This window comes from Bos indicus x Bos taurus, chromosome 18, assembly GCF_003369695.1.
Source record: "Bos indicus x Bos taurus breed Angus x Brahman F1 hybrid chromosome 18, Bos_hybrid_MaternalHap_v2.0, whole genome shotgun sequence".
NCBI lineage: Eukaryota > Metazoa > Chordata > Mammalia > Artiodactyla > Bovidae > Bos > Bos indicus x Bos taurus.
Genome location: NC_040093.1, coordinates 51,258,791 through 51,286,642, shown reverse-complemented (window position 1 = coordinate 51,286,642; position 27,852 = coordinate 51,258,791). Strand labels below are relative to the sequence as shown.

General features: G+C 59.5%; 1 protein-coding gene across 3 annotated transcripts; it reads left to right on the top strand.

The window, feature by feature from the left end:
- Positions 1-12,177: 12,177 nt before the first annotated feature.
- On the top strand, positions 12,178-27,763 carry DPEP1 (dipeptidase 1). 3 transcript variants are annotated; one of them, XM_027513776.1, is made up of 12 exons: positions 12,178-12,361; positions 21,011-21,095; positions 21,781-21,944; positions 25,567-25,699; positions 25,914-26,046; positions 26,136-26,286; positions 26,414-26,483; positions 26,621-26,797; positions 26,883-26,967; positions 27,044-27,119; positions 27,235-27,370; positions 27,457-27,763. In XM_027513776.1, the coding sequence occupies exons 1-12, from the start codon at positions 12,306-12,308 to the stop codon at positions 27,622-27,624; spliced, it is 1,434 nt and encodes a 477-aa protein (XP_027369577.1). In that variant the 5' UTR covers positions 12,178-12,305; the 3' UTR covers positions 27,625-27,763. The 3 variants fall into 3 exon arrangements, with proteins under 3 accessions (XP_027369577.1, XP_027369578.1, XP_027369579.1); XM_027513777.1 differs by lacking the exon at positions 21,011-21,095 and having other exon boundaries at positions 21,786-21,944; XM_027513778.1 differs by lacking the exon at positions 21,011-21,095.
- Positions 27,764-27,852: the final 89 nt, after the last annotated feature.

Below are 27,852 nucleotides of genomic sequence, written 5' to 3'. Positions count from 1 at the left end.
GAGAGGGCCAGGGATGGGACAAATGCAGCCGCTGTTGCAGCAAAGACAGGAATGAACAGCCTTTGGCACATACCAGCCAGACAGACCTGCGAGAGGTAAGCAATTTAGCTGTTACTACTAACAAACACTTGTCGCTGGACTTGTCCTTCACAAAGCTCATTACTCTGACTCCATGTAGATTTGGAGCAGGAAATGGCAACCCACTTCAGTGTTCTTGCCTAGAGAATCCCAGGGACAGAGGACCCTGGTGGGCTGCCGTCTATGGGGTTGCACAGAGTCGGACACGACTAAAACGACTTAGCAGCAGCAGCAGCCATGTAGATTATGCTCTGGACCTAGCACGCTTCTCCCCATATGCTCTCTTTGTAGCATCCTGCATTTCAGAAAGAAGGTCGGGGTCGATAACTTCGTGGACACCAGACTCAGCTGCTGCCTGGTGCCAGCTGTGGCTGTTTTGATACTTTGCAAGAGAATTAAAAACACGAGACCTTCAAGAGGATTATAAAACCTCTCCCTATTCCTGAGAAAAGGGGGCACAGTTCTTGAGGCACTAGCCTGCTGTGTGTCCCTCTTGTCTGGCACAGATAATGAAGCTACTCTTCTCTACTTCCTCCAGACTCTGTCTCCATATTTCTGTTTGGCATCAGTGGACAGGGAGCCAAGGTTTTGACAGCATTGTGAGCTGGGGAACCATGGGAGCTGCCCCCACATCTCCACTCCGAGGGGCTGGGGGAGCTGGGAACCCAGAGGTTTCCTGGGACTTGGTGCATCAGAGGTGTTGAGGGACATCTGCTTTTTGCTTAATTTTTAAATTTTTCTAGAATACTTTATTGCTGGAACGGAAGAATTTCGTAACCATGCTCTTTTTTTCTCTGTCTTTGTTGTGGCTCTGGGGCTCCAGAGCGTACATGCCCAGTAGTCGTGGCACATCGGCTCTTGTGGGGCTGCATTTCCCTAAGGCATGTGAGATCTTAGTTCCCCCACCAGGGACCGAACCCATGTCCCCTGCACTCGGAGGTAGACTCTCAAACACTGGACCACCAGGGAAGTCCCCCGTGGTTTGTTGTGATAAACTGTTTTCTCACACCAGGGGTAGAGAGCTCTGATGTGGACAGTCATGACAGACTCCCCCTCCCAGCCCTGCCGGTCCTGGGGGGCAGCCAACTCTCAGAGTCCAGGGCCAGGGGTCCCTCAGGAGCTGGATCCACACCCCCAGACCCAAACCCTGCACAAAGGGCGAAAAGGCAGGATGCTGGCTTCCACTAGGGGGCGCCCCAAATGCAGGTGCTCACAGGCCCCCTGGCCCCTGCTGACAGCAAGTCCTGGGACCCCCACAGCTTCTTCTCCAAGTTTACTGAGACGCCAGTGACAGGTAACTCAGCTGGAGGAGTGTGACGTGGCGAACCGATACACCTGCCCACAGCGGGGTGACTCCCACAGCAGGGCTAGCTAGCACTGGCATCACCTCACAGAGTTGCCTTTTCTCTGTGTAATGAAATGTCACATCTCCTTCCTGAGCAGCTTTCAACTTCACACACAGTATCGTGAGCTGCAGTCGCCAGGCTGTACGTTCGAGCCCAGGACTCACAACTGCAGATCTGATTTCCAGATCTGTGGAAATCATTTGACCAACTCCCCCAGCCCCCGCTTGCCACAGTTCTACTGTCTGTCTTTACAAAGCTGGGCTTTTTAGATTCCACAGATAACTGAGCGCCTACAGTGAGGACAGAGAGTGTTTGTGTGGCTTATTTCACTGAGCGTGATGCCCTCAAGGTTCATCTGTGTTCTAGAAATGGCAGAATTTCCTTCTTTTTTATCACTGAATGATTCCCGTGTGTGTGTGACAGAGAGAACAGGCGCCAGTGGGGGAGAATCCTTTTATCCATCACCCGTTGATGGACACTCAGGTTGCATCTGCTGTGAATAGTGTTGCTGTGAACATGCAAGTTCACATGTCCCTTTGAGGGTGTTTTCATTTCCTTTGGATAAATACCCAGGAGTGGAGTTGCTGGGTCACACAGTAGTTCTGTTTTTAATCTCTTGAGGAACCTCCATACTGTTTTCATAGCAGCTGAACCAGTGTATGTTCCCACCAACAATGCATGAACGTTTCCTTTTCTCCACATCCTTGCTGACACTTTTTTTTTCCTTGCCTTTTCTGGCAGGTGTGAGGCGATATCTCACGGGGGCTTTTTTGTGTTTATTTATATATTAAATCTTCTGATCCGCAAACATTTATTTATGTCTTCAGTTTCTTTCATCAGTGCCTCATAATTTTCAGTGTGCAGATCTTTCATCTTCTTGATTAGATTTATTCCTGGGCTTTATTGTTTTTGACGCTATTACAAACGGGATGTTTTTCTTTTTTTCAGATAGAGAAAATATATAATAATTTTTGTCTCACTTGGAGTGGATATTCTAATATCTTGAGACAGAAACAGTCATTGTGTGTTCTCCGTTGCTGGCTGCTGCTGGGCATCACAGCATCTGTGGAAATGGATACCAACTCCTAAAATCAATATACTCTGAATTGCTAGACACTCATTCCCAGGAGCTTGGGATGAGGGACTGTGGATGTCTGAGAGGTCAGCCTTGGAAAAGCAATGTAAAACATGTGACTGAGAAATTGAATTCAACATGTGATTTGAAGTTGAAATCTTACTGTGTACACACAATATTGGAGTGGCTCAGAGAGCTCTTGGGGCTCCAGCTTCAATGGACTGAATGTATTAATATTATACAATTAAAAATGTTTGTAGGAGCTTGTCTAGGTCTATAAATGGAATCAGATGTGAATAAAAAAACTCTTTAAAAGTGATGGAGAAACAGAATATTAAACTTTGAGGGTTGAATGTGTAAGAAACTGGGATTGAAAGTTTATAACATTAATAAACTGAATTTTATTAAATTGTAAAAGGCCCAATGAACCACATGAAAGCCACGGAATCTCAAGTTGATGTCAGTTTTGGGAACTATAACCACCCGTTTCCCAGGACGAGTGACTCAGGCCTTTTTACCGCCCTCCCCTCTCCAGTGAACGGGCCTCCTGAGCAGGGGCTTTTGCACGGACCCTGCCTCTGAGGTCAGATTTCTGCATGTTTGCCCCCACCCCCTCTCTTCTGGGACTTGTGCACAAAGTGAGACCCAAGGAACCCCAGATTTACTCTCACTGAACTGCCGGGAGGCGGGTTCCACTTATCTTCAGGGCAGGGCCAGGTCCCAGCTGGAGGTGGGTGGTGAGAAGGCATGCCCGGAAGGGTACAGCAGTGGGTGGCAAGAGGTGGGCCAACCAGGGACCCTTCCTTTGCCCGAGGAATTGGCTGCCGACTGGAAAAAGGCCAAGAAGGACTCAGGGCTGGCTGGTGGGGCTTCTGCCCTCCTGGCTGATTCCTATATCCTGCCCATCCCTGCGGGCTTCCTGCAGCCTCATTCCCACCCTCTGAGGTGCCTTGATAGAGGCCGAGGTAATGTGGACGCTACCTGGGACACCTTTACAGCATTTGAGAAACCCCAGCAGACAACCGAGGCACGTTTTCCTACAGCCTGTTTGCAGGACAGGGGAACTTGAATCTTGGCCAGCTCCCCTCACACAGCGTATGGCTTCCCTGCCCCCACGCACACCTGCAACCCTGCTGGGGTTTCTCAAATGCAGTAACCTTTGACCTGAAGAGTAGTACTAGGAGTTGACCTGGAAGGCAAGGGCTTTCTTAGAAATGCTTTTACTCTCCTTGGGGGCTGAAGAGGGGGTCAGCCCACCCAGGGCTCCAGACTTGCTCCCTGTGCTGTAAACACCCATCTCCCACTGTCCTGACAGACAGCAGGGTGTATGCACACACACGCGCGCGCTTACACACACATGCACTTGTCTGAGGAGACATAAGAAGAGAAAGCGTGTGTGTAGAATGAGGTTGCCCACCCCAGGTTGGGGTGGGGTGGTGAAGGCTGGACACGAGGGGTGGGTGGGGATTACTTCTCGAACCCATGCATGCGTTATCTGGCTCAGGAGGTCCAGGCAGGCCCGGTGGAATTGTACAAGCCCTTAAATGAGAACTAACTTTTGGAGTTTGCCAGTCATATTTGTACAAGAATCTTATTGTAGTTTAAGTTCCCTTTTTCTCATTCTTTGTGAGGTTCAGCTTCTTCTTCTTTTTTTTTTTTTTTTTGTCATCTCTTTGTTCATGCCCTTTGCCCATTTTTCTGATGAATTGCTCATTTTTAGAAAATGACTTACAAAACCTGGTGTGCCGTGCGCACTATTATAGACATGTTTTCCTAGGTCACCAGCGGTCTTTGATCCTCCCCTGGGGTGTGCCAGCCTGCTACATCAGTATTTTTCTCTCCTGCCCTTTGCTTACTTCCAGGGCTTTCTGATTTTGTTTCCATTATACAAGACGATGCTCTGCATGGGGTTTGTGGAACATGAGGCGGGTTGGATGGGCTGCCGCCTCCATGTGCTGACCCTCCTCACGTGGTCTAAGCAGGGCAGTGAGCCGTGAGCTGCGCCTGCTAAGCTGTATCCAGCCAGCGTCTCCCGCGCAGCTCGGCGCTTGTCATGGATGGAACACCCTGGATTCATCTGCACCCTTTCCTCACGTGTGGACATTTGGTGGATAAAAAACAGCATCAAATCTCTCACAGATATTCTCCCACATGGAGAAGTGGTAACCAGAGCTTTTATCAACCCATTCAGGAACGTTTCTAGGGTGTACACTTCATGCCGGTTTAGAAATACAGCTATGAGCATGACCAGTATTGCCCTGCCTTTGGGGGACTCACCAGTGAGTGGAGGTCAGGCCAAAGTAGCAGGCGCTCACCAAGGAGCTTGAGGGTACTTCGGGGTCAGTGGGATCAGAGGAAAGTGTTGAACCCACACGAATGGTGAAGGCAAGGAAGACTTCCTGGAAGCAGCGGCATCTATCTGAGGCTGGGAGAATGAAGAGTTAGAATCAGCGGGGTGAGCATGTCAGGGCCATCTAGGCAGACTGAGGCTATCTCACACACTGGGAGGAGGGCTCAGCGTCCCAGGCCAGGTGCTCAGGGCATCATCCTCCTTGGTCACCCCCGAGGTGTGCACCCCAGCTCCCCAGCCTGAAGTGGAACTGCTACTATTAGCCTGCCCTCCATGCTGCTGACTGCCAGCCTGGGGACAGCTTGCTGACACCTCAGGAAAGCACCCAGCTGGCCGGGTGGCTGGGGGCACCCTCTCCTGGAGCCTGGGGTCTGGGCCTTGGGTTCTCGGCTGCTCAGGGAGAATGTTGCTCAGGAAGAGTGACCAGGGTGGACTCACTGTTCTCCCGTCCCCAGGTCTCCTTCCCTGACCAGACCCCCACCAGCCTCACCTGAGCCCCTCTTCCCACAAGCCTCAAGCCCGTTAAGTCTGGGCCACATACCAACACTGTTCTAACCGCTTAAACCCCACCCCAGGATGGCCAGGCCCCCTTACAGTGCCTGAGAACTCAGGGCAGCTCGAGGAACTGAGGCTTGTTCCAGCCTCCTCTGAGACAGGACTTGACTTGGAAAAGCTGGAGCCAGGGCCAAGCCCCACTTCCTGCCTTTTATTTAATGTGATAACTTCCGAATGACATATTTCAATCACAGCTAACATAACGCATGGATCATCCAATGCTTTAAGTGGAAGGTAGAGCAGAGACCCTGACTTTTACTGGTCTAAGGGTCAGAATTGCTTGGTTTCTGCTCCGTGTGAATTAACGCTTGCTTATTTGCTAGAGCTCTGCTGAGCTGCAGTGTTTCTGCAGGTTATTGTCTGAGAGCAGAGTGAACAAGCGTTTTTCCCACTTGGAGAGGACGGGGTGGGGGCCAGCACCTGCTTCTTACATCCTGTTCACCTGCCCTTTTCCAGCTCCCACGGCCAGTGCTGGAGGGCCTTCCTACTTTTCCTGGATTCCTGCTCCCCTAACGGCCGAACCCGGCTCACCCCCACCCAGGTCTCTCGGCACAGACACAGGGGCGGCAACGTGGGCTTCTTTCCCTTTCGCAACAGTTATCGCTGGTCGAAACCCGTCCTCCAAGGTCGGCGTGGGATCCAGTCCAGCAGTTTCCATTTAAAGGTCCTGGAGGCCGAATTTCAACCTCCTTTTTCCTGAGCTGACCCTCCTGCGGTGACCACAGAGAGCCGACGCCTGGCCCTGCCTGCATCACTGACCAGTGGGTGGTCTTTTCAGTCCTGCCAGCCGGGCCCTGTCGCCGGGCCCCCACTGAGGGCCGGTGTGCTCGCCCCACCCCCACCCTGTGCGGTGACTCCCCCACCACACTGCCTCTCCGCCCCACCCTCCATCCTCAGGTGACCTGTGGCGCAGAAGTGCTCCGGAAGAATCATCCAGGATAAGGAAAAGAGCCTTTGCGGCCACAGGGCTTTCTCCAGGCAGCCAAGGCCTCCCTGCACCGGCCCCCAGTAGGATTCTGGACACACTCCACTCAGGCTGATCCACGGGGTGCCTGGGGGAGCCCATCTCTGAGGGGGAGGCTTGTCTCTGGGCCTCCCCCGGGGTCTCAGCGAGCGAGCTCCACCTCCTCTGGGGCCGCTCACCCTCCCCTCTGTCACTCAGCTTCACCCTCTTGCTGTGACATCTGCCCCCAGGAGGAGGGCTGTGTCAGGGGTCTCCTGACTCTGGTGTTTCAGGGCCTGTGTGATACCCCGTCTTCCACGGAGGGCAGGGCAGCATCCTGGAGCGATCTTGGGGTGCACACCCCCGGCGCCCCGCCTAGATGAGGCATGTGTCCCTGCGAGGGGGGCTCCTGTGTCCCCCCTACCCCGATTGGAAGCTCATCCATTGGCTGGGTGGTTTCTGCAGGCTGTCTGACACTGTGAGCCCCTTTGGGAAATGGGGCACTACTGAGACCCAGCTGCAGCGGGTGGGGTGGTGGCCCCCAGAGGTACAGCCTCCGGAGCCGTGAAGGTGACCTTGTTTGGGGAAACGCTGCTGTAATCAGGCCAAGGCGGACTGTGTGGGTGGATGTCTGGTGCAGGCATTGCTGCGGGCCTGGCTGGCGGGCAGAGAGGGAGGGGTAAGGGGGTCCATGGGGTGGTGGGAGGCCAGCTGTGCAAGGCCAGGGGCCAGGGAAGAGTCTAGGTTCTGACTGGACTGGCAGGGCAGCCCAGGGGCAAGTCCAAAGCCTGCTCTGGCTCAAGTGGGCCCTCCTTCCCCTTTGCTGGGGGCGGCCCCTGCTGGCACCCTGCCTCCCGGGATCCAAGTCTTGTCTTTCTTGTCCACCAAACAGGCACACCCTGGCCACCTCCTGAAGACTTTCCCAGAGATGATCAGTCCAGGGCCCTCAAACCTCCCACCTCCCGGATTACCTGTCCCAGAAGCCAGGGCCTGAGGCCCAGCGTCCCTCTGACTCCTCCCTGTGCTCAGCGTTCAGCCACGTCGTTGCGTGTGTGTGTGCCCACAGTTCCCGTTCATTCCACGCCACCCTCCACGTGTGGATGCGCTACGATCCGCGGGTCCGTCCACTCTGGGTGGACGTCAGGGCTGCCCCCTGTGCTGTGGTGGTGATGGCTTTGCTGAGATACAGCTCACCTGCCACCTGTTACACCAGGAACGTGTGTGCCTGCTTCATGTGCTGAAATCCTAACCTGGATGTGGCGGTATTGGGTGGGGGGGGTGTGTCAGTCAGGGATTACTGCTATCCACGAGGGCAATTGGGCTGTAACAGCTATAAAATGCACTGTGACCTCTGCACCTGCCTCACATGGTGCGACTCTAACCACGCAGCTTGATGGACTACATTTTGTTTATTCATCAGACGTTGGGCTTTTGGGCTGTTGGTATCTTTAGGCTACTGTGAACATTTTTGTGTGGAGGTACAAACATGACTTACATAGTTTTTGGTACATATATGATATTTTCACAGTTAAAATGTAAAATAAACAGAACCAAGGAGGCTTGCATACGCCCGCCTGGAGCAGTCACTGAGACCTGCCATTGCAAAGCTGGACAAGGCAGCTGGCACTGCATCCACTCATCTGGGCTGCCCACTGGAAGGAAGCTGGGAGCCCATACAGCCGCTTCTCCCCTGGGCAGGGTGCTGGGAGGCTGAGAGGGGAGGGGACAGCTTCCTGGGCCAATCCCTCCCCCACACAGCTGCCCGCCCCGCCACCTCTCACAATCTGAAGACTAGGGCTTCTCGGGCGGAAATGGGGCATTTTCTCCTTCCTAGGAGGGGTGCTAGGGTAGGATCAGCACGGCCGTGACGTCCTGCAGCGAAGTCTGCATCGCTGCTGAGGCCACAGTGAGTGTGCTGGGGGCCAGGGGGCTGCCAGGGGTTGGGGGTCTGCCACTAGGGACGTGCTGTCTTGAGGGGAGGTGGCCAGAACACAGGTCAGCAGAGCAGGGAGACAGGGAGCCTGAAGCAGGTGCAATTCCAGAAGGTGAGAGAGCTGTGATCAGTGTGAAACTGAGGCTCACAGGGTTCCCCTCAGCACCCCAACTCCTTGTCAGCAGCCTCTCTGCTGTCCTTAGGATGTGGTCCAGACGCGCTGGGGCCGGTGAGGCCCCTGCCGCCTTCCCGCCCCCACACCTCTGCTGTTCTCTGCACAGAACCTTTCTCCCTGGCTGCCTGCCCTTCAAGATTCAGCTAGTCTGTCCCCTCCTCCAGGAAGCCTTTCTTTTCTGCAGTTCTGCCTGGCTGCCCTGCTCTCTGCTCTGCTCACTATCATCCCCTCGTCAGGCGGAATAGATGTGCTGAATGAATGAATGAGTGAAGGAAGGAGTGGAAGAATCAAAGTGGGCTGTCTGCAGGAGCCCATGTTGGGCAGATGACAAAGGCCTCCTGATTCTCACTGAAAGCTCAGAACGTTCGGTCCTCCTGGCGGCAGCAGATCAACTCACAACAGTAACAAAGCACGAGTGGGCTGTGTTCTTTGTATCTAAGGCAGAGACGTTTCCTAACCGAGTGGGTCTGTTCCGTGGGCTTGAAGCTCTGGGACATGGGATGCATACATGGGTCCTGCAGCCCCCTGTGCTCAGAGCCCCCCTCCAGCTGCCGCCCACTGGTCAGTGGGGAGAGGGCCCCATGGACGGGCTCCTGGGCCCACCCTGCTTTCCTCTCTGAGAAACACATGGTTAAAAGTGATGCCCCAGAGCAACAGGACTTCCCTGATAGCTCAGACAGTAAAGCATCTGCCTATAATGTGGGAGACCTGGGTTCAATCCCGGGGTCGGGAAGATCCTCTGGAGAAGGCAATGGCAACCCACTCCAGTACTCTTGCCTGGAAAATCCCATGGACGGAGGAGCCTGGTAGGCTGCAGTCCATGGGCTCACTAGGAGTCGGACACGACTGAGCAACTAAACTTTCTTTCTTTCCCAGACCAGCATACCTTCAGCAACCCCTCACCAGTCAGGGTCTCTGAGTCTACTTCACCTCGTTAAATAATGGTTTCAAGTCTCACAATCTTGCTAGGAACCTGCGTCACTTTTCTTTTTCCTTACTCAATCCCCTTTCCTGTGGACATCACTGTCATAGCCACAGGAAGGGGACAGGCTTTAAGCCCTTCGGGGGATGGTCGTAGCATATTCTAGGGAGGGGGTGCTGGGCACAGTGCGGGTCGTGCTGGACTGGTGGGTGGGGTCTGCCTGGGCCCAGGGAGCTTGGGGGCTGTGTCACTTTTATTCAGTAGAGCTGCTTCCGTAGGGGAGAAAGCACAGTGCGGTGTCTCCCTTGAGACTTGCTGGCTGTCGTGGGCCTGTGTCCAGACTCAGGGAGGCGGGAGTTCGGCGTCATGGCAGGAGGGGGCGTCTGGTTTCCCTGAGTGTGGCCCGTCCAGGCCTCAGTCTCCTGATTCACTGATGAATCCAGATCTGCATGTGTGTCCACAGCTCTGGGGATGAGGAAGGTGAGGACAAGGGCTCCTTCTTCATCCAGGCAGTGAGGCTGGAAGGCATCTGACGGCCTTGCCCACTGGGAATGGGCAGCGGGGCAGTTCTGAAGGCCACAGAGGGTGGCCTCGGACAGGGGAGCCAAGGGCTTCCGGGTCCCCTGGGGACAGCAGGCAGGGGAGGCCTGTGCCCCTCCCACCTTCTGGTGTCCTGCGGCCTGGGCTCCAGCCCCGGCTCTGAGCCATGCAGCCAGGGTGTGTGCAGCCCTCGCCTCGGTTTCCAGACCTGGGAAGGAAGGGGACCAGGAGTCTGCAGGGCCCTGCCCCACAGGTGAGACCTCCAGGCCACACTGCAGGGCGCACCTGGCCACCAGGGGGCAGCAGTGGGAGGGCCGGACCAAAGGGGACCCAAGCCCCTGGCCTCCTGTCTGAGCCTCTACCAGCCTCCGGGTGAGCCTGGAGCTCCAGGCCTGTCTCACAGACAGAACAGGGCAGCCCACATCCAGTGCATTTTCTCACCAGGGTCCCGCCCACATCTAGAGTGTCCCCATGAGAGCACCGCTGTCCCTGCCCTAGACTCAGGGGACAAGGCTGGCCCCACTGGGAGGCTGTCGCCTGCCCTGCCCTCGTTCAGCTCAGCAATCACCCTGCCCTGCATGGGGGAGCCAGGATGGGACAGGGGTGTAAACGGTGGCCCGGATTGGGGAAATCTGTGGGCAGAGGGACCTGCTGACGGAGTAGCTGGTGGGGCCCCCAGACCTGCCCCACCTTGGGCACCATCCGAACGTTCCTGGGACATCCGCCTGCCAGCGGGACACCTGGCGCCCACACAGGAACTCAGCCAGCAGCCAGACCCTGAGAGTGGAGGGCCTGGAGTCAGGGGCACCCACCCCCATCTCTGTGCAGAGCCTGCTTAAACACTCTTCTCTGTTTTAATTATTTTTCCATTTTAATTCACATGCTAAAAATGTCAAACAGTAATAACATCAAAAGATGTTATTACAAAGAGTAATAACATCAAAAGTAGGAATCTGCCCCTTCCACCCGGGCCTTGGCGCCTCTGGCCCTCCCCCATCCAGCGATGCCAAGACCCTGGGCAGACCCGGGGAAGTTCTGCTCTCCAGCCTCTGTGCTCACAAAGGGGTACCACCCCAAATATGGAACTGGGGGATCACCGTGCAGGCAGGGGCCACACGTGGCTGCCTCCCCCAGGCCCTGGTCCGCGGGGCCCAGGGTCAGACCTTCAGCCCCTTCTCCACCCTGAACCAATCCTCCTCCTGAACTCTCACCACCCTCTAGGGGAGGGTCAAGGGAGCCAACATGCTCCAGAGCCTTGGCAGGTGGCCCCCCAGCTCTGCCACCCTCCGCTAAGACCCGCATTGCTCTTGGGGCCCCCTTCTCATGCTACATCCCCGTATATGACCCACCCCCGTTATGACGTCCCATTCCTCCCAGTTCTAGTAACTGAGCGCCTCACAGCTGGGGCAGGGGCTGCCCCACTCAGTCAGTGTCTGTGAACCACGAGAGGGCCAGGGCAGAGGAGGTTGAGACTGGGGCACTGTGCCCTCACCCAGGCTGCTGGGACCCTCCCTGGGTGAGGATGGGACTGCCAGCTGTCTGCCAGCTGTTTGCCAGTGCCTGCCAGGGTGTGTCCCCCCCATCCTAACCTCAGAATCCTGAAACCAATTAGCGCAGCCAGCCCCCAGCTGGGCCGGGGCTCCACACAGACCTTCTCCTGGTCTGAGTCTCTGCCAGAGGACATTCCGATCCCTGCCTGCTTCAGATCCTCCTGGAGTCAAGCGTACTACACATATAGAATGTGGGCCCCAGCCTCTGGGCCAGGCTGCAGCGAAGATGCCTTCTAGCCCTGGACACAGCTATTACCCTTGACCCCAGCAGTGAGGGTGGGGTGGCATCCCCTCAGGTGCCAGGTTGCTGCTACCAGATGATGCTGTGGGCCTGGAGGGGGGAAGGGGGAGCGTGGCCCAGCCCAGCTATCCTTGTGACGCCCGCCTCCTAACTCAGCCCCCCACTAGATGCCACCAGCCTGTCCGAGGGAACGCCCTCGCCTGTCTGGGGACCCCGACTCCCTGTCATCCAGCCCGGCCCTGTCTGGCCTGCCCTGGGCCTGAGGCCCAGCTTGAGGGTCAGAGGGCGCTGAGTCTGGGTGGGCTGTATGTGCTGGGCACGCCTGCCTCTTGTGTCTGCAGAAACTCAGACCAGCTGACACGTGTGCAGTGTTCACCCCTCCGAGGCGGCCTGTGGAACTCAGGGGCGGGTGCAACTTGAGAAAAACAGAAACAACCCCCCAGGTCTCGTGACCTGAGGGGAGCCCGCCCTCCCGTTCCTGGGGAGCCTGGGCACCAGCACTCGCTGAGCTGCAGGAAGCCTGTCTCCTCCCATCGCGGGAGGGCTGTCTGGTTTACGCAGCACCCGGCAGGACAGCCATTAGTGGATACCTACTGTATGCCTGGTGAGGCCTCTGAGTCTGAGCTGAGGGGACCAGTTCAGGTGCCCGACGGGTGAGTGCATCGCGGGCAGGTGAGGAAAGGGCCTGCTGGGCTGTGGTTCTAGGGGTGAATGGAGGGCCAGGGCCTCTTGGGAGTGTCTCTGGAGCCCCTGAGGGAGGGACCGCTGCTGTGTCCAGTGGACCACGGAGCTCAGAGTGGTGGGGGCAGCCAGTGGGGCTGTACAGTTGACCCTGGACAGTGGGGGGCAGTGGGGATAGAGGGGGACAGAGGGGGCAGAGGGGGACAGAGGGGGACAGAGGGGGCAGAGGGGGACAGAGGGGGACAGAGGGGGCAGAGGGGACAGAGGGGGACAGAGGGGACAGAAGGGGACAGAGGGGGACAGTGGGGACAGTGGGGACAGAGGGGGACAGAGGGGACAGAGGGGGCAGAGGGGACAGAGGGGGATAGTGGGGACAGTGGGGACAGAGGGGGACAGAGGGGACAGAGGGGGATAGAGGGGACAGAGGGGGACAGAGGGGGACAGAGGGGACAGAGGGGGACAGAGGGGACAGAGGAGGGCAGAAGGGGACAGAGGGGGACAGTGGGGACAGAGGGGGCAGAGGGGGACAGAGGGGGACAGAGGGGGCAGAGGGGACAGAGGGGAGAGAGGGGGATAGTGGGGACAGTGGGGACAGAGGGGGACAGAGGGGACAGAGGGGACAGAGGGGGATAGTGGGGACAGTGGGGACAGAGGGGACAGAGGGGGATAGAGGGGACAGAGGGGGACAGAGGGGGACAGAGGGGGACAGAGGGGACAGAGGAGGGCAGAAGGGGACAGAGGGGGACAGAGGGGGCAGAGGGGGACAGAGGGGGACAGAGGGGGCAGAGGGGACAGAGGGGAGAGAGGGGGATAGTGGGGACAGTGGGGACAGAGGGGGACAGAGGGGACAGAGGGGGACAGAGGGGACAGAGGAGGGCAGAAGGGGACAGAGGGGGACAGTGGGGACAGAGGGGGCAGAGGGGGACAGAGGGGGACAGAGGGGGCAGAGGGGACAGAGGGGAGAGAGGGGGATAGTGGGGACAGTGGGGACAGAGGGGGACAGAGGGGGATAGAGGGGACAGAGGGGGACAGAGGGGGACAGAGGGGACAGAGGGGGACAGAGGGGACAGAGGAGGGCAGAAGGGGACAGAGGGGGACAGTGGGGACAGAGGGGGCAGAGGGGGACAGAGGGGGACAGAGGGGGCAGAGGGGACAGAGGGGAGAGAGGGGGATAGTGGGGACAGTGGGGACAGAGGGGGACAGAGGGGACAGAGGGGGCAGAGGGGACAGAGGGGGATAGTGGGGACAGTGGGGGCAGAGGGGGACAGAGGGGGCACAGGGGGGACAGAGGGGGACAGAGGGGACAGAGGGGGACAGAGGGGGACAGAGGGGACAGAGGGGACAGAGGGGGATAGTGGGGACAGTGGGGACAGAGGGGGACAGAGGGGGATAGAGGGGACAGAGGGGGACAGAGGGGGACAGAGGGGACAGAGGGGGACAGAGGGGACAGAGGAGGGCAGAAGGGGACAGAGGGGGACAGTGGGGACAGAGGGGGCAGAGGGGGACAGAGGGGGACAGAGGGGGCAGAGGGGACAGAGGGGGATAGTGGGGACAGTGGGGGCAGAGGGGGACAGAGGGGACAGAGGGGGACAGAGGGGACAGAGGGGGACAGAGGGGGACAGAGGGGACAGAGGGGACAGAGGGGGATAGTGGGGACAGTGGGGACAGAGGGGGACAGAGGGGGATAGAGGGGACAGAGGGGGACAGAGGGGGACAGAGGGGACAGAGGGGGACAGAGGGGACAGAGGAGGGCAGAAGGGGACAGAGGGGGACAGTGGGGACAGAGGGGGCAGAGGGGGACAGAGGGGGACAGAGGGGGCAGAGGGGACAGAGGGGAGAGAGGGCGATAGTGGGGACAGTGGGGACAGAGGGGGACAGAGGGGACAGAGGGGGCAGAGGGGACAGAGGGGGATAGTGGGGACAGTGGGGGCAGAGGGGGACAGAGGGGGCACAGGGGGGACAGAGGGGGACAGAGGGGACAGAGGGGGCAGAGGGGGACAGAGGGGACACAGGGGGGACAGAGGGGGACAGAGGGGGCAGAGGGGACAGAGGGGGACAGAGGGGACAGAGGGGGCAGAGGGTGACAGAGGAGGATACTGGGGACAGTGGAGACAGAGGGGGACAGAGGGGACAGAGGAGGGCAGAAGGGGACAGAAGGGGACAGTGGGGACAGAGGGGGACAGAGGGGACAGAGGGGGACAGAGGGGGACAGAGGGGACAGAGGGGGACAGGGGGGCAGAGGGGGACAGAGGGGGCAGAGGGAGACAGTGGGGACAGAGGGGGCAGAGGGGGACAGAGGGGGGACAGAGGGGGACAGTGGGGACAGAGGGGGGGGACAGTGGGGACAGAGGGGGCACAGGGGGGACAGAGGGGGACAGGGGGGACAGAGGGGGACAGGGGGGCAGAGGGGGACAGTGGGGACAGAGGGGACAGAGGAGGACAGTGGGGGACAGTGTGGACAGAGGGGACAGAGGGGGACAGTGGGGGGCACAGGGGTGACAGAGGGGGACAGAGGGGACAGAAGGGAACAGAGGGGGACAATGGGGACAGAAGGGAAATTGGGGGACAGAGGGTACAGTGGGGGACAGTGGGGGACAGAGGGGGACAGAGGGGGCAGAGGGGGACAGAGGGGGGCAGAGGGGGACAGAGGTGGACAGAGGGGACAGAGTGGGACAGAGGGGGCAGTGGGGACAGAGAGGACAGAGGAGACAAGGGGGACAGTGGGGACAGAGGGGGCAGAGGGGGACAGAGGGAGACAGTGGGGACAGAGGGGGACAGAGGGGACAGAAGGGGACAGAGGGGGACAGTGGGGGGCACAGGGGGGACAGAGGGGGACAGAGGGGACAGAAGGGGACAGAGGGGAAAGTGGGGGACAGAGGGGACAGTGGGGGACAGTAGGGGGCACAGGGGGGACAGAGGGGGCAGAGGGGGCAGAGGGGGACTAAGGGGACAGAGGGGGACAGTGGGGACAGTGGGAACAGAGGGGGACAGTGCGGGGGCACAGGGGGGACAGAGGGGGACAGAGGGGCACAGAAGGGGCAGAGGGGAACAGTGGGGACAGAGGGGGACAGGGGGCAGAGGGGGACAGAGGGGGCAGAGGGAGGACAGTGGGGACAGGGGTCAGAGGGGGACAGAGGGGGCAGAGGGAGACAGTGGGGACAGAGGGGGCAGAGGGGGACAGAGGGGACAGAGGGGGACAGTGGGGGAAAGAGGGGACAGAGGGGGACAGGGGGGCAGAGGGGGACAGAGGGGGCAGAGGGGGACAGAGGGGGCAGAGGGGGACAGAGGTGGACAGAGGGGACAGAGTGGGACAGAGGGGGCAGTGGGGACAGAGAGGACAGAGGAGACAAGGGGGACAGTGGGACAGAGGGGGCAGAGGGGGACAGAGGGGACAGAAGGGGACAGAGGGGGACAGTGGGGGGCACAGGGGGGACAGAGGGGGACAGAGGGGACAGAAGGGGACAGAGGGGAAAGTGGGGGACAGAGGGGACAGTGGGGGACAGTAGGGGGCACAGGGGGGACAGAGGGGGACAGAGGGGCACAGAAGGGGCAGAGGGGAACAGTGGGGACAGAGGGGGACAGGGGGGCAGAGGGGGACAGAGGGGGCAGAGGGAGACAGTGGGGACAGAGGGGGACAGGGGGGACAGAGGGGGACAGTGGGGACAGAGGGGACAGAGGGGGACAGTGGGGGACAGTGTGGACAGAGGGGACAGAGGGGGACAGGGGGGCAGAGGGGGACAGAGGGGGCAGAGGGAGACAGTGGGGACAGAGGGGGACAGGGGGGACAGAGGGGGACAGTGGGGACAGAGGGGACAGAGGGGGACAGAGGGGACAGAGGGGGACAGTGGGGACAGAGGGGGACAGTGGGGACAGAAGGGACAGAGGAGGACAGTGGGGGACAGTGTGGACAGAGGGGACAGAGGGGGACAGTGGGGGACAGAGGGGACAGAGGGGGACGGAGGGCAGAGGGGGACAGAGGGGGCAGAGGGAGACAGTGGGGACAGAGGGGGACAGGGGGGACAGGGGGACAGGGGCGACAGAGGGGGACAGGGGGGACAGAGGGGACAGAGGAGGACAGTGGGGGACAGTGTGGACAGAGGGGACAGAGGGGGACAGTGGAGGGCACAGGGGTGACAGAGGGGGACAGAGGGGACAGTGGGGACAGAAGGGAAATTGGGGGACAGAGGGTACAGTGGGGGACAGTGGGGGACAGAGGGGGGACAGAGGGGGCAGAGGGGGACAGAGGTGGACAGAGGGGACAGAGTGGGACAGAGGGGGCAGTGGGGACAGAGGGGACAGAGGGTGACAGAGGGGGGACAGAGGGGGACAGAAGGGGACAGACGGGGACAGTGGGGACAGAGGGGGCAGAGGGGGACAGAGGGGGACAGAGGGGGACAGTGGGGACAGAGTAGGCAGAGGGTGACAGAGGGGGGACAGAGGGGGACAGAAGGGGACAGACGGGGACAGTGGGGACAGAGAGGACAGAGGGGACAGAGGGGGACAGTGGGGACAGAGTAGGCAGAGGGTGACAGAGGGGGGACAGAGGGGGACAGAAGGGGACAGACGGGGACAGTGGGGACAGATAGGACAGAGGGGACAGAGGGGGACAGTGGGGACAGAGGGGGCAGAGGGGGACAGAGGGGCAGTGGGGACAGAGTGGGCAGAGGGTGACAGAGGGGGGACAGAGGGGGACAGAAGGGGACAGACGGGGACAGTGGGGACAGAGAGGACAGAGGGGACAGAGGGGGACAGTGGGGACAGAGGGGGCAGAGGGGGACAGAGGGGGGACAGAGGGGGCAGAGGGGGACAGAGGGGGCAGAGGGGGACAGAGGGGGACAGAGGGGACAGTGGGGGACCAGGAGGATTGTGGAGAAGCCAGCAGCCTGGACGCACCCTGGGGCTGGGTGGACAGGGGCCATCCGTGAGGGTTGGGGGCAGAGACCTGGGTGGTGGCCTCATGACTGGGCCTGGACAGCCGAGAGGCCTCAAGATGCCTGGACACAGAGGTCACATGGTCTGAAGGGCCTGTACCCAAGGCTCCCCAGGGCACACCAGCACACCCCATTGCCTCCAGGCCCACTGGGGGTTGCCACGTTCCAGGCTCTGTGGGTGGTCATGGGGCTGAGGGCCCGGCTGCAGGCCCCGAGGTGGACATGGGGGCCGGGTGGGCACAGTGACACAGAGACGAGGGCGCCTGCAAGGCTAAGCCTGTGTGCTGTGTGCGTGACAGGACAGGCCTGGGGTAAGAGTGTGTGTGAACCTGTGGTCACAACCATGCACCTACGTATTACTGTGAGTTTATATTGGTGTGCTAAATATGTGTCTGTGTGCGCGTCTGCATCTTGGTGTCTGTGTGTGTCTGATCACATGGGCAAGTCCACATGGGTGTGCTTATAAGCCTGTGCTGCGTCTGCACACGCAGGTCTCGTCTGTGATGTCCTGGTGCATACGTGTGCTGGTGTGTGGGTCACAGGAGGTGTTGGCACACTTGCTATGTTGGTGCCTGTTGGGGCACATGCATCTTGACACAGGTGGTTGTGCCAGGGCGCCTGTGTAACCGTGCACTGCATGTGGGTGTGTGGTTAGCTGTGTTTGCTCGTGTCCGCACACACAGGGTGTGTGTTCCTGAAGGGCAGGGGCTGTGCACTCAGGTCCTCCAGCTGCTCTGAGCTGTGTCGGGGCTGCGCCCCTGCGGGCACAGGTGCAGATGGGGGAATCTTGGGGGACCGTCCCAGGAGCCCCGGTGAACACCTGGGCTGCTCTGGGCGGGTTGATGAAGAGCCGGGCAGGCTCTGGCTGCTCCTGGACGCCTCTCTGGCTCCCACCAAAATATAACAGCACTGCTTAGTTTTTGCGTGTTTATTGTCACCGTGTTCCTCCTGATTACGGCAAGTGATGCTGATGTTTCCAATTAATAACATTATTCTCTTCATTTAAATAAAACGTGAAAACATTTTAAGGCAGACAATTAGGCGGCTCCCCTGAGAGCTGAGCAAGCAGCGAGGCTTGGCCATTCTCCCAGGGACCCTGGGGGAGAGCGCATGTCCTCAGCCCGCCATGGACCGGGGGCTTCTTGTTGCCAAGGAGACTGTGGGGCGCCGCCACCCCCAGCAGCCCAAGGTGGTTCGGGTTACTCACCCATTTTACAGACCAGGGCACAGTCACCAACACCGTCACCAGCCGCGAGAGGAGGGCCAGCGTGTCAGCTCTCTGCTGTTGAACAAGCGATCCTCCAAAGCTCCAGCTGGCACTCGGGGGTCTCTGGCATTGCTCACGTTTCCAGACCCAGCAGGGCCAACTGGTCTCTGGCCCAGAGTCTGGCCTCAGCCAGGAGCTGGCAGGGGGCCATGGCCAGCCGTCAGCTGGGGGGAGCTGGGCTGGTGGCTGCATCCCCCATGGTGTGTCCAGGACAGGAGCCAGATGGCAGCACGGAAGTCACGCCGGCCGCTTTCTCTGCGGGTCGAGCCGGTTGCTTCTCCTCTTGGCAAGGAGGATGGACAGGCAAGTGCTGCCAGTTCTGGAACACGCAGTCGGCCACACAGGAGCGTGAACCCCGGGCGGCCTGTTCCAAGCTTGTGCTCTCAACAAAGCCTGGTCCCACCTCCTGAGAGAGTCTCTAAAATCAAAGGACCTGGGCCAGGCCGTTGAGCCCACTCTGTCCCTGAGGCTTATGTCACGGGGTGCCAGCACAGGAGGAAACAGAGATGCCGTGAAAATCCTCCACAGCTACACCCACTGCAGCCCTTAGGTCAGAGGTGGGCCTGAGACGGGCATTTCCTTGCCATGTCCCTCCAGGTGGCAGGAAATGACTCAGGCAGAACCTGCAGTGTCCCAGAGAGAAAGGGTCCTTGACTGGCAGATTCAGCCAGTTTGGGGGGATAACTTAGATGGAGACGGCCTCTTCAGGAGCATTTACAGAAGGGGGCGGCAGGGGTGCAGATGGCAGGGGCCCATCAGAAACCAGAGGGGAGCTCAACTTAGATGTCACAGGAGCGGGTAGGAGTGAGAGACACGGGTAAAATCAGACTTATGGATGGCTGGATGGTGGACAGGCTGACCCCTGGTGCCCACGGACACAGATGGACAGTCCTGGTTGGTCCATGGCCAGGCTGACTCCAGGGAAAAAGACACGGTGGAGTGTCCCTAAAAATATGTTTGTTTTGAGAATCAGGGTTGCTGTGATGTGCTCATGTTAGATTCTGACATGAAGGGCCCCCTCTTGCTTCGGGAGGCTCTGGTATCCAGCAGTTTGCCTACTGCATGAAGTGACAATCCAGCTGGTTGAGGACAGTCTGCATATGCGATGAAAGGTCGAATACACAACGGAGGAAAGGGGTCCAGAGGAAACATTATCATCCAGTAAACAGGAGAAAAGAAAACAGAACTACCAACTGACACGAGATAATATTGCTTCCATATAAGAACAAGGAGCAAAGGGAAACAGAAACCCACCACCAACAGAAACACAAGACGGCACTTTGGGAGGTTAAGTACGTAATTTCTGAAAGACAGCTGGGTGAAAGTGTTTAAATTCAGAAACAAGGAAACTTATAGAATAAATTCAAAGAATATTCCATTCATAAATTCACAGAATAGAAATGCACAGAATAAAAGCACAAGAAAACCTAAAACAGGAGAGAAAAACACAAGAGTCAAATAGGAGCAGTGCCAGAGGTCCAGCATTCGACTGAACACGCTGCCTGGGAGCAGACAGAGGAGGATTCCAGGGCGTGTTCTGGGACCAGCGGCAGAGCCAGCGACCCCGCATGAGGAGCTGGTCAGATGAAAACAGTCTCCAGTGAGGCACGTCCCTGAGAAAGTGCAGAGCCAAGGAGGAAGAGGTAGCTCAAGGAGACTGTGCAAGAAGGCAACAAGCTGCCTACAAAGAAATGAATCTTCAGCAATAGTGCATTGTGGATAGCCCTTCACTTTCAAGAGGAAACAGGTTACGATCCAGAAGTGCAAGGCCAGCAAACCTGTCGCTCAGTTATGAGGGCATAATAATGTCAAGTGCAAACATTCCAGGGCTTGGAAGTTTTCCCAGCACCACTTCCAGGAGTGGTTTGGGAAACAGCTCTAGCGAAACAGGACGTAACCCTAGAGGCGGAGGGCCCAACGCAGAAATTCAAAGGGAACCGTGGACCCGAAGCTGGGCACTGTGAGGAGGCCCAGAGAGTGGAAGACTGTCAGGCAATCAGAGACCCCAGGATGAACAATCGACTTGAGCAGACACATTCAGGTGTGAGTGCGGGGCCTGACCCACGGGTCCACAGGTCGGCACTCCCAGCAGGGGGGCCCAAGATGACTTCTGTTCGCAGACAGATGCCACGGCTGAGAAGTCTGACCACGTGCACAAGCAGCCTGACCCCGAGCCCCACCAAGGGACACAGGCTGTGAGTTACTGGAGGGAGGAGGCGGAATGGACCCCACACAGCACGAGCCCTCCTGGGTATAGACTTGGGTATAGACGACACCCCTTGGCTGTCGTCTTCTGGGGCTATCATCCTGGAAATCCTCTCATGTTTGAACAAGGGTGCACCCGGCCCTCCCATGGGTGTAGTTGAGTGTCCTTGAGTCTTGTGTTTCTTGGGTCACCCAAGGACGTATGGTCATGCCCACAGCTTAACTCCTGGAAATGTGTCCTCTGTCATCAACTTGCAAGAGTCATCTGCAGCTGAAGTCCCGGAACTGAACGTGAATGACCCGGTAAGACCAGCCCTGTGGAACCCAGCAACCCCGAGGAGCCAGAGTTGCCCACCAGAACCAGGATGCTGGCCCAGCCCTGGGACAAGGATCACTGATTCACCCATCCCAGCAGCTCCTGGGAGCATCCTCAAACTGCCCCACCTAAGAGACCTGAGATGGTCCTCAAACAGATCCATCTGAGAGACCTGTGTGAGCCTCTAGTTCTAAGGAAGTACAAACACTCCAGGCTTCTGACCCCAAGCCCCCGCGTCCAACCTGCAGCTGAGCGTGGGTCACAGTGCTGTCCGCAGGACCAGGGTGGGGTGTGGAGGGAGCACCCCTGTGGCGCTGTGCTCCACTCTCTGTGGAAAGTAACATAAACTACTTGACAGGCAAACCGAGGGGTGCTTTCAAGGACGCAAAATTGAATCTTGTTTGCAGACCTCAGGCACTGAGTCCTAGGGGCGGGCGTGGAGGTAACCGGCCCTCCCCGCCTCTTCTCCTGTCCTCTGGGCAGCAGCTCCGCCCCTGGGGTTTTACTGCACCTGGGCTGGCCCGGACAATGACGCCCAGCCTCAGACAGCGACGCCCAGCCATGGGGTCCAGGAACTCCCATCTTCCCACCCTCACGGGGAATGCGCTGATTACTGATAAACGGGAGGTTGGGCAGCGATCACCTGGACCAAAGGCCTCCGTCTTCTGGCAGGACAGCTGGTCAGGACAGACGCACAGCAGCGGCAGGCAGCGGGTGCCCAGGGACAGTGCCATGTGGACCGGCTGGTGGCTCTGGCCCCTGGTGGCCGTCTGCACTGCAGACCAGTTCCGGGACAATGCGGTGAGACTCATGCAGAGCACGCCTGTCATTGACGGGTAAGCAGCCACTCGGGACGGGTCTGGGGTCTGGGCTGGGGGAGCTGTGATCAAGGCTCATGTGACCTGAGACAGGCACTGCCCTGTCTCCTCGAGACTTGGTCTCTCCAACTGAAACATGGCCTTTGCTCTTTGCTGAACTCTTTGTGGGCTCTCAGGGCCACAAAGACTTCAGCAGAGGAGGGTCTGTGGGAACGGAGCAGGAAGGGGGTAAGTGGTGAGGCCCCGGCATCTCAGCAGCTCCCGGGGCACCTGAGCCCAACCTGAACCTCCTGGGGGCTGGATCCCAGCTCCGGAAAGGGGGGCTGGGGGCCCTACCTCACAGGAAGGGCAGGTAGGGTGTCACTGGGGAGACCCTGCTGGCCCTCTTGACCCTTCTTCTTGAGGTCCTCTTGTCAGACCCCCCAACCCCGTCCACCTGGCGTGACCCCATCAAATCCCAGCTTGACCTCACCGAGGCATGTTGGCCTTCAGTGCCCCAGACAAGCTCCTGGGCACCCACTCCCACGGGTACCATTCCAGCCAAGACCCTAGAGACACCTTGTCAGTCCCTGATGTTGCGGCCAACCTGGGCCCGCCGGTCCCCTTCAGTTACCCTCCCCCACCACCCCACCCCCTGCTTGGGGTCACGCCTGCATCTCTGACCGTCCCCTCCTCCCACAGTCTCAAGGTCAGGTCTCACACTGCAGCCAGTGGGAGGCTTGGAGACCCAAGTCCCACCCCTGTCCTTCAAGATACCCCCTGCCGTGACTCCCACTAAGCTTGGAACAATAAAAACAAACAAGGAAAAAAAAGTCCTCACAGCTGCCCCTGGGGCCCCTCGATGCTGCAGGCAAGCCTGGCCAGGCCCCCTCCCCTGATCCTGGCCCTAGTTCCTCGGGGACTTCCAGAGCCCTGGGAAGGACACCACCTGCATACACACTCCCGCCCCGCCTGCTCTCCTGCCCGCCTGCCTGCCGTGCTGCCCGGCACACTGGCTGCACGCAGCCCAGAGAAGCAGTATCTGGTGTGCAGTGGCTCTTGGGTGCCAGGAAGGCTAGGAGAACACTACATGCTGCTGGGTTTTGTTGGACAAAAGCTCTACATGAAAAGCGAAGAAAGTGAGTGTCTTGTCACATAAGACCTGCCTGGAGCTGCAGGGTAGCCCTAGAGAAGGAAGTGGCCATCAAGGGTCAGTGTGCACACCACCTTCCCTCCCTCCCACAGCCCTCCCCTGACCACTCTCCTTCCCATGCTTCCTGGCCCTCCTGTCCCCCTGCTCGCCGCTCGCCTGCCCCACAGGTACAGAGAGCTTTCTGCAGAGGCTGCTGCCCTTGGCTCGCACCTCGGAGGCCCTTCTGTCTCACAGGTCCAGGTTCAGGGACTGGGCATCCCATGCCAGCAAGCATAGATAGATGATGCCAACAGAATGAACCAGGGAAGCTGTTCATTCTGGAGGACTCAGGGCAGCTGGGCACAGGGAGAGGGGATTGAGTCTAGGTAATGGAGCTGTCCAGAGGTCCATGTGAGGGGTAAGATGGCTCACAGAGCCCAGACAGCCAGGAGTACTCAGGACGCTGTGATCTGGGATTATCCAAAGTCTTAGAAAACTACAACGAGGCTGACAAAATCAAAAGCAGTGTAGCTAAGAGACACAAAGAAGTAGCTTTAACAACAGAAAAGTGCAGAAGAAGCCCTGGCACAGCATTCCACAATAGTGCAGCCACCATTCCCACAGTTACCTCATGATTTAACATAGCTGCACCAGCTCCAGCCATCACATCTGTATGCCAGAGCTGGTCTAAGTGTGCATTTGGTTGTCCTTTCTAGCACTGTCCAGCACTAGGAACCCTCTCCTCCCTACTTTTAGTAGAATGGAAGAGTCCTCTATCATGTCTGAGGATGCTCCCAGGCCACAGAGATAAGGAGAGAGGCTCCACAAGGCTCCAAAAAGTGGTATTGCCCACAGAGCAGAGACCTACAAAGGGAGGAGAGGCTGAGGGAAGGAAGGAGGAACAAAGTGGAGGCAGCTGGAGGGTGGGGCTGGACTTCTTAGACCAGCAAAGGAGTAAAGTCCTGCCTGGTGGCGCTGCCCCAGGGACAGCACCCCCCAATCCTGCAATGAGGTGATGACCCCGCCTCACTGGAGTTCATCCACCTCTCATTCAACAAAGGCCATGCCCAGTGGGCAAATCTCAGAATTTGCAGAAAACACAGCTGGGGTGGGAGCCCCACCCATGGCACCTGGGGCAGCTTCCACAGTCTGGAGCCCCCTAGGGTGGGGCCCAGGGAGCCCTCACTTCCCACCGGCAGGAAGACCCACCCCAGGGGGCTGGACAACCTGGGCCACCCACCGCAGTGTTAACGGTATAGTGATTGATCCACACTAGGCAGACACGAGGAGGGAGCGGAGCTGGGGATGGGGCAGGGTCCTGGGGACAGTGGGCCTGGCTGCAGAGCTGCAGAGGAGGCCTGGATGGGAGGGCTCCCAGTGGGAGTAAGGCCCTCTCCAGGTGTTCCCATTGTCACCAGACCAGGGATGCAGACGGGCGGCTCCCTGCACGGCTCCCTCAATGTCCCATGCGTGTGTGCACACAAGCTGATGAAAGCCAGACGGAGGGTCCGGGCTGGGCCTGGGACTCTGTTTCTCTCATCAGGTCCCAAGGTCCGAGGCCACTTCCAGCATCTGGAGATCGTGGGTCCCAGCGGCCTCTCTTCTGGGGCTGCTCCTGGTCCCCCTGTCAGTTCCTGGGGCCAGGGAGAAGGTGCCCCAGCCCCACCGGTGCCCACTCCCCAGCGGCTGATAGCCCCCAGCGCCCCCTGCGCCTTCTCCTCGGGGTCCGATCCGGTCCTCTCCGCCCTTCCCACCTCCCCCTCTGCCCCACCCCCACCTCCAATGCACTCTCCGCCTCCTGGCTCCTGGGAAGACTTTAGAGGGCCTGTCTTTTGGAAGCATAGAGGATCTTCTTGGAAATGGTGCGAGACTGTGCCCAGGGACAGAGGCAGAGAGGGTCTGCGGGGCGAGCGGAGGTGCGGAGGGAGCCCCAAATTCCGCGTTGGCGCGCTGCTCCTTTGCCACCCTCCCCCAGGGAAGGCCACGCCCCTCACTTCCCCCTGCCCCTGCAAGGGGAGATTTCAACTCCTTTTTTTGGCCACGCCCGAAGGCGGGGTCTTAGTTCCCCGCTGAGGGACTGAACCCGCGCCCCTGCATTGGAAGCTCGGAGTCGTAAGCACTGGATCGCCGGGAGTCCTAGAATTTAGTCTTTAATCTGTGAAATCTCACCGAGGCCCTACACCCAGTAACCCCATGGCAACCAGTCTTATCCATGGAGATTGTTTTAACCGTCCAGCCCCCCCTCCACGCCCCCCACGATTTTGAAGCCAAGTCAGTGTGCGCCCTCCTTTTTCCCCAGTGGAAGGCTCGGGGAGAGAAGTCCTGTCCCCTTAGTGCTCAGCTCGCTGACCTGGCCTGGGGGTGGGGCCGGCTGAGAAGCTCACCTGTGCTCAGGTGTGTTCAGGTAACAGTAATCACCCTGGGACCCTCCTAGTTCTCAGCCACTAGAAGAGGAGCCAGAGAAGGGGCAGCCTGCCTGGGAGGAAGCCGTCCTGAAACCCCTGTCCTGACCCCTCCTGGCCCCTCCAGGCACAATGATCTGCCCTGGCAGCTGCTGAAGAGGTTCAACAATCAGCTTCAGGACCCAAGGGCCAACCTGACCAGCCTGAACGGCACGCACACCAACATCCCCAAGCTGAAGGCTGGCTTTGTGGGGGCCCAGGTAGGGTTCAGCCCTGAGCCTGCCCACACGCGGAGCCCACCCGCTCCTCCCTTGGCGCCCCTCACTGGTGGCTGTGTACCTCCCTGGGCCCTTAGCCACCCAGGCTGTGGGGAGGGCTTCTGGGGCGCGAGGGGACCCCCAGGCCTGTAGGGGCAGGGGCAGGGCCTGGGTTCGGACCGCTCGGCTCCCAGCCCCTCCCCACCGTGGCCCCCAGTTCTGGTCTGCGTACACGCCCTGCGACACCCAGAATAAGGATTCGGTGAAGCGGACGCTGGAGCAGATTGATGTCATCCAGCGCATGTGCCAGCTCTACCCCGAGACCTTCTTGTGTGTCACGGACAGCGCAGGTGGGTGCCAGCGCCCTGGGCAGGGGGGCGGGGGCCATCCTGAGCAGCGCCGCTGGGCTGTCCCTTCACGTTGCAGCCCCCACCCCCAGGCATCCAGCAGGCCTTCCAGGAGGGGAAAGTGGCCAGTCTGGTTGGCGTGGAGGGCGGCCACTCCATCGACAGCAGTCTGGGTGTCCTGCGGGCGCTCTACCACCTGGGTATGCGCTACCTGACTCTCACCCACAGCTGCAACACGCCCTGGTGAGCAGCCCTGGGTCGGGTCTAGGGGCAGGGACCCTGGGGTACCTGCTGTCCTCCGAAGAGGCTCGAGGTGGGTGGGTCTGGACAACCACGCTTCCCCTCGGGCTCCCGCTCTCCGCTCTCCCAGGGCCGACAACTGGCTGGTGGACACGGGAGAGGACGAAGCCCAGAGCCAAGGCCTGTCATCCTTCGGGCAGGTGAGTGGAGGCCGGGTCGATGATGAGCCCCAGAAGGTCATGTGAACACAAGTGGGCGCAATGCAGCCTGCCTGGTCCCGGGGTGTCGTCCATGACCCTCTGGGCCGGACAGGTTCCCTGATCCCATCCCCCCTCAGAGCGTCGTGAAGGAGATGAACCGCCTGGGCGTCATCATCGACTTGGCCCACGTGTCCGTGGCCACCATGGAGGCCGCTCTGCAGCTGTCCAAGGCCCCGGTCATCTTCAGCCACTCCTCGGCATACAGCGTGTGCCGACACCGGCGCAACGTGCCCGACCACGTGCTGCAGCTGGTGGTGAGGGTGGGGCTGCTGCCTCTGCCCCGGGTGGCCCTCGCAGCCTGGCCGCCCTGCCCCCAGCTCCACCCTCTCTCCCTCGCAGAAGCAGACGGGCAGCCTGGTAATGGTGAACTTCTACAATGACTACGTTTCCTGCAAAGCGGAGGCCAACTTGTCCCAAGTGGCAGGTGGGTGGGCTTGAGTGGCGGCGGGCAGGGGTGGGGGTGTCCCTCTTGCGGGGCCTCATGTGCTGCCTCCGTGCAGACCACCTGGACTACATCAAGAAGGTTGCGGGAGCTGGAGCAGTGGGCTTTGGTGGGGACTACGATGGTGTGTCCAGGTAAGGCGAGACCCTGCCCATATGTTGTGGGGAGCGGAGGGCTCCAGGGCTTGGGATGGGGCCCCCAGGCTCCAAGTCCCGGGCTGCAGATTCTGGCTCTCTGTCCACATCTCAGGCTCCCCTCTGGGCTGGAGGACGTGTCCAAGTATCCAGACCTAGTCGCTGAGCTGCTCAGGAGACAGTGGACGGAGGAGGAGGTCAGGGGCGCCCTGGCTGAAAACCTACTAAGGGTCTTCAAGGCAGTGGAGCAGGTGAGGAGGGACTGCCATGCTCCCGTCCCCCAACCCCCGAGCTTCTCCTGCCCTCAGTTAGGCAGCTGACCTGTGTCTGTCCCCAGGCTAGCGATCACAAGCAGGCTCCTGGAGAGGAGCCCATCCCACTGGGCGAGCTGGAGGCTTCCTGCAGGACCAATTATGGCTACTCAGGGGCCCCCAGCCTCCACCTCCAGCCAGGGACCCTGCTGGCCTCCCTTGTGACCCTCCTCCTCAGCCTGTGTCTTCTCTGACACTTTGGGGGCTGGAATGGCCGTGATTCCCTGTGCACTCAAGTCTGCCCGGTCCTGGGAAGGCTGCAGGACTCCTTGGGCAGCACAATATGCAGGCACAGCTGGACCCTCAATAAAGGCACCGAGCCTTCAACTCTTATGTCATTGGCAACCGTAGCCCTGGAGGGGCCTCTGGCTGGACACCTGGACACATGAGTGCCCGAGTCCTGAAGGTCATCATGGCCAGCG